At 42.9% G+C, this 13,846-nt stretch overlaps 1 protein-coding gene across 3 annotated transcripts in view; it reads right to left on the bottom strand.

The window, feature by feature from the left end:
• RAD4 (DNA repair protein Rad4 family) overlaps positions 1 to 13,406 on the bottom strand; it is a 160,763-nt gene extending 147,357 nt beyond the window's left edge. For all 3 annotated transcript variants that reach the window (XM_087686125.1, XM_087686127.1, XM_087686126.1), the window contains exon 1: positions 13,168 to 13,406. In XM_087686125.1, coding sequence (XP_087542251.1) covers positions 13,168 to 13,210 — 43 coding nt within the window. In that variant the 5' untranslated portion in view covers positions 13,211 to 13,406. The remainder of the gene's footprint in view (positions 1 to 13,167) is intronic.
• Positions 13,407 to 13,846: the final 440 nt, after the last annotated feature.

The following is a 13,846-nucleotide window of genomic DNA, read 5'->3' as shown; positions in this document are numbered from 1 at the left end:
CGCTTCATCTTCTGCTCCTTTTTCTTCTTGGAAGCCGCTAACTCTTTGCAGTCCTTCCTTAAATGACCTTTCTTGCCATAGTGGTAACACTGGGCCTTTGACTTCTTTGTCTTCAAACCCCTCTCTCAAGCTGCAAAAGCATCACTGGAATCTCCATGTAGTGTATCATCAGTGGAGGTGCACGGAGGAGCCATCTATAGGGGATTTAGAAAAGAAGTAGAGAAAATAAAGGATTTGGAGAGAGAACACAACCAAACCACGATCACAAACTGCAGAAAACAAGAGTTTACATACAGTATAACCCAAAATCTGTTCAAAATAAGACAAAAGCTGCTGTAAAAAGTCAAGAAAGCAGTTAAAAACTGGCAGAAACAGCAAAAACGGCCTGATAATACAAGCGTCCAGCCAGGAAGAGATGCTGAGGCACCAAAACGCAAGCTGAAACGGATGCCAGGCTTTACAGATGCTGACGTTAGCAAAAAATACAAGCAAAACAGGGCGCCTGGTTGGAGCAGCAGCTGCCTGATCAGCAAGGGTGAAAACAGGCCTGAAATCAACAAGAAAACACAGTAGAAACATAAATCCTGAAATCTGATACCATGTCAGAAGTTGTGCAACAATGGAAGCATAAACATGTGCTGAAATAAACTACTGAACACAAGACAAGAAAAGAAAGAACACAATACAGATGAGAACTTGGATGTATACTCGGGAAATGGAATCTACATACCAAACATGAGACAATACAGAAGCAATGTGAGTCACTGATTGTGGAGGCACTGGCACCTGTTCCCTCTCCCCAGACACTGTCAAGTGATGAATGAATGAATGAAGAGGAGGGAGCCTAACAATAAGTAGGGCAAATAAGTGCCACAAATATGACTGGTCGGCCAGCATTAAATGTTGGCCGACTGGCTGCAAAATAATGCCCAAACCTCAATAAACAATGGCAAAAATGCCTAAATAATCACTGAGCCCAACCTACTGTACCACAAGTCCAGACTCAACCATGAGCTAACTAATCTGCTAACACTTCCCCCTCCGACCAACTTCAAGGGAGTTCAATGCTTCTTAGGCCACACAAGGTACTACCGACGTTTTGTACTAAACTATGCACTAATTGCTAGAGGTTTGTACAAGCTATTAATCGTATTCGAGTGGACCAAAGAATGTTAGCAAGCCTATGAAAGGCTTAAACAAGCTCTAACTTCAGCCCCTATCTTACAAGCCCCAGATTGGTCCATTACCTTCTATGTGCACATTGATGCATCAAAATTTGTCGTGGGGGCAGTGTTGTGCCAACCTGGTAAGCATAACCTTGACTATCCAGTGAGCTTTGCTAGCAGACAACTCACTAATACAGAAATGAACTATTCCACAACAGAGAGGAAAGGGTTAGCCATGGTGTTCACCATAAAGAAGTTTAGACATTATCTTCTAGCGACACCCTTTATCTTCTTTCTGGATCATCAAGCATTGCACTATCTTGTGAACAAACCCTGCGCAACAAGATGCATTGCTCGATGGTTACTTCTGCTTTTGGAATTCCACTTCTCTGTGGTAGTACACAAGGGCAAACAGCACTATATGGCAAATCACATGTCCCCCATACTCACAAGTGAAGCGGCTAGACAGGGCATCATTGATGACCTACCAAATGCACATCTTTTTAGAATGTCCAACAGCGAACGAGATTTGTTTAGAGCAGACCTCATACCGTATTGGGTGGATAATATAGTCCACATCCTGGAGAATGGATTGCCTCAACGACTCATAGAAAAAGCTCGGTTAAAAAAACTAATCTTAAAGATCCAACCCTATCAATTGATCACTGGTCAACTGTATCAATTAGGACAAGATGGACCTTTAAGGAGATGTGTCTGCGAACATGAAATGCATGATGTGCTCACGGAAGCACATGACGGGATTGCCAGAGAACATTTCAGTGGAGACACCACAACACGCAAGGTGCTCCAGTCTTAATTGTGATTGCCAATGCCATTCCACGATACAGCTAAGTTTTTGAAACACTGTGATGAGTGCCAACGGACCAAAGTCCCTATTCGTAAGGACAAAATGGAGTTGACCCCAATGATCACACACCAACCATTTGAAAAATGAGGAATTGACTTCATTGGTCCAATCAACCCTACTGCACAGTACTCACAAGCCAAGTATATCATTGTTGCCACAGACTATCTCACCAAGTGGGCAAAAGCTCGAGCAACTTGCAAAAATGATGCTAGGACCACGGCCTAGTTCCTTTGGGAGCAAGTAATCTCACGGTTTGGTTGTTCCATAGAGTTGGTCAATGGCCAAGGCACACACTTTATCAATGAAGTGATTGCTCACTTGTTATCCACCTTCTTGATAATCCACCGGAAGTCCTCGCCCTATTACCCTTAACGGTCCAGCTGAATCCACGAACAAGATCTTGGTGAATGTCCTAACAAAGGTAGTCTCTACTTTACGCAATGACTGGGACAACAAGCTCATGGCAACTTTATGGGCATATAGGACGGCCTACAAAATGGCCATAGGACAAACCCCATTCAAATTGACCTACGGAACTGAAGCGATTCTACCAATGGAATTCTTTGTTCCAAGCTTGAGCATAGCAGTCCAGGAAAGATGGGAGGGCAAGAAAGCATAAACAAACCGGTTGGTAAAGCTAGAACGTCTATTTGAGACTCGTCTCATTGCAACCCATGCCCTAATCTACGAGAAGGCGCGACGTAAGAGTTGGTTTGACAAGCATGTCAAACAACGAGACTTCGAGCAAGGAGACCTAGTCTTGCTATACTCAATTAAAGAACACAAGCAGAAAATGAAGTTCAGGGGATTGGGACCTTTCAAGGTTGGCAATATCAGCAAAACAGGCAATGTCGAACTCGAAACCTTAGAGGGGGAGGGCATACGCTTTTTCAACGAAAGTCACATCAAAAAGTATTATCCTCCGTCACATCCACTCCATGAACCTCCATTGATACAACCACCAATAAAGGCGAGAGTTACAACCATCACTGAACTAGAGGATGAGGATGAGCAAGCAGCAGCACTTGTTGAGCTAAAAATGCATTAGCTTTGCTAAAACATCCCCAAAACATGCTTAATTAATGAAAAAGCCTTTTTTATTTAAAAGAAATGCGTTACTAAAGAGTGTCTATGTCCCATAAGCACAAACCCACTTGGAAGAGCCCAAACTTTCTATAAATAAGTATGATACCGCTCTATTCAGCCCTAAATCTCATTTTTGTAGGTTTCGGGTGTTTTCAGCTTGCTGCCTACACCCCTCTCGTGGAGGACATCGCAGTCTCAGCTATCCCTTCTGTCATCTATAGTCTGGCGCCTATTTCCAGCACTCCGCTTGTTTGCTATTGTTTCCAGCCAGGCGATTGCTGCTGACCACCTGCACAGCTATCGTACAGCCTGCCACATCAGCATATACTGCTGCGTTTGCAGGACCCAGCTGCCACCAACATAGCTTTCTCTCTCTTGACTGCTGTCGCTGCAATTTTCTCTCTCGTGTCTGTTGTCGCCATCATTTTCTCTCTCCTCAGCTACATTTGACAATTTTCTCTCCTCATCCTGTCCCAACAAATTTTCTCTCTCCAATGCCTGGGTTTACTGTTTTCTCTCTCCTGCAGCCTGCGTTTTTAGTCTTTCTCTCTCCTCACTTGCGTTTTTAGTCTTTCTCTCTCCTGCACTATCGTCTGCATCAGATCTAGCGTTCCTTGGCTGCGTTTGCTAGTGTTCGACATCCGGAGGCTGCCTTCCTGTGATTCGGAATCTGTTCAGAGTACGACACACTCTCCAACTCATTACCCCTGCCCTAATCCTTGACATACATGAGTTCAAGGTTCAGTATTCATTCATTGCATAGTGTGTTTGCTGCATGAGCATTGTATATTCACTAGTCATATCACTTCATTTATTTTTTGTGTTCATTGTCTCTAAGTTACCCTAACCCTAACTGTGTTCTTTTATCAATCTGTGTTTTGCTTTACATGGTATCAGAGCCTAGTACTCTCTGAGAAACCTAGGCCTTTGATCTGAAAGCTCTTTGCAGAAACAAGAACAACAGTAGGTTCAAATAACTTCGAACACAACACCAATTCAAGCTCTAGAACCAACTATGCCGAGAACCAAGCGAGAGTGGGCAGATCAGCTTGCTCCACAAAGTTCCGACGTGATGGAAGACACTTTTAACCACACAGAAGAAAAGCTATACAAGCCCACTGAAGAATATCATGTGATCATGGCTTTTAGATGAAAGAAGATTGAGAAGCTCGATCAAAGGATTGCCCTTCAAGAGAAGCTACTCAATGACGGTATGCATGAATTTCTCTCTTCAGATGTTGCACATAAATCTGATGATATTACACGGCCGTCGAGACCTCTCTCAAGGATCGGGCCCCCTATTGGAAAAAGAGATCCGAAGTATGTTCCATTCTTTCATCCTCTTCCATCCACTCAGATGCAATGTTAAACATGATGATGGTGTATAATGACTCATGAGGGCTCAAGATTTTGGATGAGAGACTGATTTTTTTGTGATTTTGTTTAATTATTGGACTTTTTTCAATCTAGTATCTATTCTTGTCTTGAGATTTAAATATTATACGACTTTAGTCTTATTTATGAGTTATTTATGATATATTATGATTCATTCTCGATTTTGACATTTTGTCAGTTTGTTTTGAAATGAGAATCAAGATGTTGCAACTTGACTCAGTCCTTATTATAGATAGGCTATTTACATGTTAATTTTAATTTTCTTTGTATGATATGTATGAACCATAATGTTTGAAATCTAAACCATAGTATAGCTTGTCCAAAGACTAACTTTGACATAAGTGACAAGTCAATAATGAATCATGGATATATAACGTATAATGTATTATTCTCAATTGACTCTATTATCACTCAAGTTCAATGAGCCATTCTTTGTTTAAGAGAGAGTTCTATAGAGGTTTAGAACCTCTTTCCCTACTCAAAACTATTAAAAATCCTTATATAAAAAAACCTACGTTTCTTATTTTACCCCTTCTTGAAAGAAACTTACGAAACATGTTTCTGACGTTTCATTTCTAAGTGTTTCTGACGTTTCTAGATGCTATGCTCTCACCTATAATGAGGCTATGCACAGGGATGACAGTCACTCCTGGGAGAGGGCTATGCAGTCTGAGATAGACTCCTTGCATAAGAATATGACTTGGGATTTGGTTTCCTTGCCTACTGGCAAGAAGGCTTTGCCGTACAAGTAGGTCTACAAGCTGAAAAGTACCCCTGGACACCCCAAGCCGGCTTATAAGGCAAGACTTGTTGCTAAGGGTTTTAAACAAAAGCATGGATTTGACTTTGATGAAGTCTTTTCGCTTGTAGTCAAGATGACCACCCTACGCTTGGTTTTGGCCTTAGTCGCACAGCTTGACTTGGACATGTATCAGATGAATGTCAAGGCTACATTCTTGCATGGGGATTTGCATGATGAGATTTACATGGAGCAATCTAAGAACTTTGCAAAACTTGGCAGAGAACACCTATTGTGCAAGTTAAAGAAAAGTCTTTATGGCTTGAAGCAGGCACCTAGGGAGTGGTATCATAAGTTTAATGCATTTATATAATCACAGGGCTACAACAATAGTGCTATGGATCCGTGTCTTTACACAAAGAAAGTCCATGATGGCTCATTGCTTATTTTGGTACTTTATGTGGATGATATGCTGATAGCAGGGAAAGCTCATGATGAGCTGGATGCTCTTAAATCTCAGTTGAAGAAAAACTTTGAGATGAAAGATATGGGGCAGGCCTCTCACATTCTTGGTATGCGAATTAAGCGTGACAGGCCTCAGAGACTACTCTACCTCTCACAGAGGGAGTACACTTATAAAGTCCTTGAGCGGTTCCACATGCAGGACGTGAAGCCTATTGGCTGTCCATTACCTTCTTATGTAAAGGTCTCACCGGCCGATTATCCGCAGAAGACAGATGAGCAGAGGCCCAAGATGGCCAAGATCCCTTATGCATCAGCCATGGGCAGTCTGATGTATGCCATGATAGCCACTCATCCAGATATTGCCTTTGCAGTTGGTGTTGTGACACGCTATATGGCTACACCTGGCAAAAAGCATTGGGATGCCGTGAAGGGTATCATGAGATAATTGAAGGGCACAGCAAATATGTGTATTTGCTATGGCAACCAAGATACAGGTGTTGTGGGATACACAAACTCCGATTATGCAGGACATGCAAATAGTAGGAAGTCCACTTCTGGCTATGTATTCACCTATGCTAGAAGTGCTATCTCTCGGATGTCCAGGGTTCAGAAGTGTAAGGCTCTCTCTACCACTGAGACTCAGTATGTTATAGCCACTGAGGCTTGCAAGGAGACCATATGGTTGGGCCGTTTGGTTCATGACCTTGGGATTGATACTATGCCTACGCTGCATTCGGATTCTATGAGTGCTATTCAGCTAGTCAAGAATCCGATCTTCCATGCGAAGACAAAACACATTGAGGTGAGGTATCACTTCATACGTGGAGTCATGAAAGACAGGTCTATTGACCTTGTCAAGATCTCCACTGACGAAAATCCTACAAATCTGCTCATGAAAAGCCTCACTACTGAGCGCTTTGCCTTTCTTAGGAGATTAATGGGCATTGAATGAGATGTGTTTTTCCTCGTCCCGTTGTACATGTGTACATTGTACTATCTTTTCTTTTTTCTTTTCACTCCTCATTGGGGCAGATTCGTCTTTAACTGGAAGGTTGTTGGGGGTAAATGCGCCTCCGCCTAGCCGCCCGTGTATTACTACACTGACAATACCCGCCACTTCACACTGCACGTGGCGGGCACCCGTCACCGCCACTTTATTCTTTATTCTTTTAGTGACAGTTTGAATAAAGCAAGGCCCGGTCACACATTGTGATGGTTGGAGTTCCCATTTTGTGTCTCTCTCTCTTTCTTGCTCTTGCTCTCCCGTCATAGCTCTTCCAAGCAAGCTTTGATCCTTCTCACCTTTCAACATCTTCTGTATCTGAGCCCCTGCAGTCAGGCGGATCCGGGTAGAAAACAACTCCTCGGTCAAGATTCAGGCTCAAGGTTGTGTCAATTTTGCCAATGATAAGGGTCCGGATCTAGATTCGCCGGACAATGTATACCATATCCCTCAGCTTGGGGTGTGAACTTGTTCTTTGTTCAGCAACTTTGCCGGCTGGGGCAAGCAGCTTTCTTTACAGCGACCACAGTCGAGGTCCTTGACTCTCAGACTAGTTTAGTAATTGCTCGCGGTGAGACACAGCCTAATGGCCTATAGTACATGACACTTTCTGATTGAGCCGACAGTCAAGGGCTCCGTGTTCTATAGCTTCCAAGCATTAGCCACATCTCGAGAGCCTACAAACAATTAGCGTCTTTGGCATTTCCGCCTAGGGTATCTTAGCTATGACTCTCTTTATGAGTTGTATCACCATGAGATGGTTAAGGGTCTTCCTCGCCTAAAGCTAGCTCAAGATGTCTATAAAGCATGTCAACTCAGGAAGTAGCACCATATCCCATTACCTTAGCAATCTACATATAGAGCTGAGGCGCCTTTTAGACTGATTCATGTTGATCTTTATGGGCCGACATCCACTGTTGTCTTGAATGGCGCAATGTACTTCCTTTTGATCGTGGATGATCTGTCTCCCTAAGTCACTCACAACACCTTCCTTTACATGAACTGGATCCTCAAGTGTTGGACAACACCTTAGACTTGGTTCGACCCATCTCCCACTTCCACCATCACTTGCACAGTGCATTGCACGGTAAGGTAGACGCACCCCCTTAGGAAGTGCACAAGAACAACTATGGAGGCCTTTTTCAACCAACCATCTATCTCTAACATCAACAACCTTCAAAACGTGCTTCATAGAGCGTCCCTCAACATGACCTACCTCTCCAAAGGCACCATGAACCATTCCACACTGGCCCTCAACATTTTCAGCCCGTACCATCAAGTGCCATGGGATTGCCACTCAACTACGAGAGAGGTAATGTTAACCCTCCAAAGACCAAGACGGAAAAATCCAGAAAATCAAATGTGGAAGACAGTCCCAAGGCAAGAGGAAGACGGAGAACAAAGGCACACTCAAAAAAATCTGAAGATACGAAGCGCAGAAAAAAATTCCAAATGTAGGAGTAAGCGCACCTTAATATTTTAGCAAAAAGAGTGTCAGACGCATTGTATTTTATTTGGTAAAAGAGCATCAAGCTCTCTTCCATGCAAGTTGTAAACAATGAGAGGCACGGGATAAGGGCAATGCTAATACGAAGGAGGAAAAAAGAGAGGAGAAATGGACAAAGGCCAAACCAAAAAAGAAATAGCTGTCCAAGGAGGAGATAGGGCATATATAAAAGTCAAAAAGTGAATAGAGAAGCTCATTCTTGTTGTGTGGCCAAACTTGCTCTCTTCTTACTTCTTGCTCTTATTTCATTCTTATGTATGAGAGGGAGAGAGGGAGTGTGAGAGACGGAGAGTGTGTGTGTGTGTGTGTGTGTGTGTGTGTGTGTGTGTGTAAGGAACCTTGGAGAAACTCTTCTCCTCCTCTCTTCATCTTCTTCTTCTTCTCTTTTCCTTTCTCGCGCATATGGCTATGAAGGTCAAAGCTTGGAGCTTGGAGACGAAGCTTGCTTGAGAGCGCATCTTGGATCGTGGAGCTACCGGTGGATTTGGGGAAGGAGGTAACTTGATCGGATTTAAAAGTAAGCTCACTACATTTGTGTGTGGGAGAGTGCACACGGCTATGTGAAAGATAGCCATAGCTCTTGGCTTGAAATGCTTGAACAATAAGCGATCCGTGGGTCTTGGTGGTGTGCTCGCTAAAGCAACAACACCTTTGAAGCCTTTTCCTGTCGAGTCTCCACCACTATCCACATCCTTAATTGATCCCCTTGGCCCTACATTGGCCGTGGTTGGTATTACACCTTTTGAAGCTTACTTTGATCAAAAGCCAAATGTCTCTTATTTCAGCATGTTCGGGTATGATACTTATATTCACATTCCAAAAAAAAACAGGGACAAGTTTGAGCCGGCTTCCCAAAGACAAGTGTTTGCGGATCATAACTCGTAGTCCCAAGAATACATGCTTTATGATCCCATTTCTCAAAAGGTATACACAAGTCAAAATGTTTGGTTCGTGGAGTTTTAGAGGGGGGTGTTGAGCATCCTTTCCTTATAGATCCAGGTAACAATTGGGCACCTACTCTAGTGCCTTTGAAGCCTTTGCCTCTTGAGGCTCCACCCTCAATGGAGAAGGAGATTGGTTGACCACTAAATTTACCATTTCGTTAGCTCTTGTAGACCTTCCACAAACTTCAGTAAAGGCAGAGAGGCGAGGGAAGTATTGGCCTCCCCCTCGTTGGGCTCATGATATACTCAGTGGTTCAAGGATTGAGGGAGTCCCTAAAGAGTGGCACCCATAGAATGGACTGCGGTGCTCTTGGAGGGACCATGCACATTCCACCGAGCTTGTTTGTACTAACTATTGTTTGATGACTCGTGCCATGCAAGATAGAGAGCCCACCTCCATGAAGGAGGCTTTGCAATCACAGCATTGGAAAAAGGCAATGGAGCAAGAGTTGGATACTATTGAGCGGAATGGCCCTTGGGATCTTATGCCTCGACCGGTTCATAGAAAGGTGATTGGAGTCAAATGGGTCTTTAAGGCCAAGTACCATAGTGATGGCACTCTAAATAAGCACAAGGCACCACTCATTGCAAAGGGCTTCACATAGCGGCCAAGGGTGGATTTCCATGATACCTTGGTAACTACAACTCAAATGGCTACCATTAGGACTATTCGCCAACCATAGGAGATGGTTGGTTTATCAACTTGATATGAAGTTTGCCTTCTCTAATGGTGATTTGAAGGAGGAGATCTGTGTTGAGTAGCTTCCTAGCTTTTCTTGATCCCATGGACAGATGTACAAGTTGAAGCTGCCCCCTCAAACAAGCTCCACATGCTTGGAACAAGAAGATAGACTCGTTCCTCCAAGGGAAGTTAGGGTATCAACGTTCCTCTTCTGATCCCTAGTTGTATATCCACACCTAGCTGGAGCGCACGCATTATTTATGCTTTATATAGATGATCTCATATTAATAGGTGACCATGCCTAGAAGGTCAATTAGACGAAGAAGGCACTACACAAGGTATTCGAGATGACGAATATGGGCCTTCTCCATTTCTTTTCAGGTCATGAGATTTGGTAAACTTCGAGGGGGAATTTTATCTCTCAACGATGATATGTGCAGGAGCTTTTAACTACGTTTGAGATAGAAAGATACAATGCTATTTCTACTCCTATGGATCCGAACTAGAAAGCTATAGCACATGTAGATTCACCGGCGGTGGATACTATCCGCTTTGCAAACAATTGATTGGATCGTTAATATGGCTCCTTAACACTCAGATTGATTTCTGCTTTCTTGTAGGTTTGCTTGCAAGGTTCATGTGAGTGAACCCAAGATGGTTCATTGGAAGGCTATTATGAGGATTTTGCAGTTCTTGAGGGGAACCCTGACTTGGAATTCATTATCCTACTAGAGACTTAACTTTGGTTCTTACACATTGGACAAATTCAAATTGGGCCGGAGATATTAACCAACGGAGGTTATCGACAGAATATTACTTTACTTTGGGCATAGGTGTTATCTCATGGAGTAGCAAGAAGTAGCCCACAATTGCCCTTTCTTCTACTGAGGTGGAGTATAGAGCCGTGTCTTCTATCACATGTGGGACAGTGTGGCTTCGAAGGTTACTAGGAGAGCTTGGCTACCCGCGCTGACAGGTTCTATGACGCATCATTGCAACAATAAGAGTTACATTGCTTTGGCACGAAACCTTATGTTTCATACTAGGTCGAAGCACATTGAGACAATACCATTTCATTCGGGAGAAGATTTTGGATGAGACTATTGAGGTGATATACTGCAAGACAAAGGATAATTTGGCAAATTTGTTTATGGAGACGCTTTCTCAGGCTATTTTACGACAACACTTCAAATCCCTAAGCCTTATGCCACATCTAGGATCTGAGAGGGGTAATAGAGATTTAGCATTGTCATGCTACAATTGGTACAATTGATTCTCTCAAGCATACTTATGCATTTCCTATACGTTTTGAGCATTTTCAATAATCACCGATTGCAGGCACCTTCTAACCAGGCAGGTCAAACAATTTTGGTGCAAGCAAAAATGCCACGTTGTAGTACACCAGCTGATCATTATTTAGGACATTTATTGCAGCTAGTCGGCCAGATTTAGCTACTGGTCGACCAGTTTGACTGGCCACCCTGTTTACTTTATGCTATATTTCTTACTATTTATAGCTGGGAACCTGTCTGTCCACTTCACTTGTCTTTTAGATGATGGAGAGAGAGATCAACTCAAGGAGATACTTCAATAGCCTGTTTGTATATCTATCTTTCTTCATTTTAGCATTCATGGACTGCATATTTATATGTTCGTCTATCTCTTTTCTCTCTCCCTCTTCTCTCGTGTTCATTCTCTTTCAGTCTTGTCTATACACTTCCACATTCGATGCACTCTAACACCTACACCCTCATGCGTTTCATGCTCGCACAAAACACATTGAGATTCACTACCATTATGTCAAAGAGAGATCTTATGCAGGAGAGATCAGCTTGATGTATGTTCCCACATAGAAAAATGTTGGAGACATTTTCACCAAGGCTTTTCCACGTAAGAAGTTTGACAATACCCACAAGTCCTTAAACTTATTACCCTTTGGTGATTGATGATCCTTGTACTTCATCACATTGGCATTACAAAGGAGTGTTAGAATTTCCCAATTTTGGGCAAAGACCAATGTATGTGGACACTTATTTAAGTGTCAAAATATGGTGTGAACACCTTGTGTCTTAGGATTTTAATGTGGTGACACTAGGCCCTAGAGTTAGTTAATTTAACTCTAGTTAGTGTGTGGAAAGTTGGTTGGCTTAGTTGTACTTTCATTCACTACTTTGCAATCTATTATACCATCACGAGAGAACTCACACTCTCTCTTCTATTCACACTATCACTATCTACTATCTCTCATTTCTCTCTCCTCCATAGCCGAATCTCAAATTTACGAGGTGATAAGCCATCCTAGAGACTACCACAATGTACTATGAAGGTTTCCCCCACCCACTACTTTCACATCCAATGGCTTCAATGGCTAGCCACTTTGCAATCCACTTCACTGAGAGACAAAGGTTGTTAAATACTACCTTTTCAATAGTTCAATCGAGAGATAGAAGCTATTCAACTCCTTCAACTCTACAGTCCACTCACCAAGAGACAGAAGCTATTGCCTCCCTAAGGCTTTGCATTCTTCATTTTCCCTTGGATGGGGATGGAGTGGTTGACATCAAGCTACCATCTCACCTATTGATACCCAAGGTCTACAAGTTCTACCTGGGTGGGGCCTTGGATGTTTCAACTATGGCTTGGAGGTTGTACCTTCGCATTCTTACTATAAAGAAATACTCAAAAGCAAACACAATTACACAACAAAGCACAAATTAATAAAAGAATGGTAGGGTTAGGGTAACTCCGAGACAATGAACACTGAAGATGAATGAATAAATATAGCCCATGAAGAGCTTTTCAGAATCAAATGCTGAAAACTCCTGGGCTGCTAGATGTAGGACTCTGCTGTGAAACCCCCTTTCAGCTGACTCGGCATCCATTTGATAGGTAGGCCATTGGCGATAGGCAGTGAAGGTAGTGACAGTCCAGACGATAGACATCCACACTACATGTGGAAATGTATCTGCATAGGTCAGCCCAAACTTTACCAGTCTGGCCGTCAACAGAAGAGCCATAGCTTCATTTTCTTTTGATGACTTTGCGTCCAATTATCGGCATAAAAGATGCGTTTGAGATTATGCAATCCCATTGTTCCCTGAATCGATAAAACCAACCGGTTGCAGGGCTGAGGCTTCTCCGGCCCCATAAACCCTCTCTAAGATTGCCTCTGGCATGTTTTATTGGGATACCAAGTAACACCCGCATTAATGCGGGTTTTTCTTTGTTATTAACATTAGCATTATCGTTCAAACGTCGAACGGCAGCAATCGTAGGTGCAACACAAAATCAGAAGCTGAGGCGACGACTGACCAGACGAAGGCTTGTTGGAGTCTGAGCTTCTTCGTGTCCTCATTGTTCAGAGGCTACCTTCCTTCTTGTGGCTGCCGCTCTTCTGTGTCAACCAGAGCGCCTGGCCCTAACTAAGGTGGCATCACAGTTCTTAGCTTCTCATGCCCAATTGCATAAAGCTTCAGTTGTCCAACGCTACTGATTGGCCGATTATCGGCAGTTTCATGAAAAGCTCAATTATGAAGCTGGTTGTGCCTCTTTCGAGGTTCATGAAAAAGAGAGATTTGATGTACAATGAATTGGTTTTAAAAATGTCAATATCTTTTAAATTTTAAAGAAAAAGGTTTAAACACGAATAGATTTAATGTTAACTGCCTTGTGCAACCTTGAGAGTAAAGATTTTGGGCTGAGGTCGTGGGGAAGTGAAGATATTACTTCACACAAGGGTAATAACTACACACGTGGCAAGTAGAGGAAGCTTGCTCACATGGTCCTTTCGGAGTCTCATGCACCCCTTTGCATGAAAGCTTGCCAAAGCCATTGTTGGCAAGCTAGCTATAGAGAAGGACAGGGAAGATGAACTTATGGAGGAGAATGAATCGTTGGATATTGTGCAGCAACAAGCACTCTAAAAAGGAAGCGCAATGAAGCTAACCTCGACAATGGAAGCTTTGAAGAAATGATTCAATAGGATAGAGAA

The sequence above is a fragment of the Lygodium microphyllum genome, chromosome 10 (assembly GCF_053477565.2).
Source record: "Lygodium microphyllum isolate KBCC chromosome 10, Lygodium_microphyllum_v1.1.10, whole genome shotgun sequence".
Classification (NCBI taxonomy): domain Eukaryota; kingdom Viridiplantae; phylum Streptophyta; class Polypodiopsida; order Schizaeales; family Lygodiaceae; genus Lygodium; species Lygodium microphyllum.
This window is presented reverse-complemented; position numbering and strand designations above follow the sequence as displayed.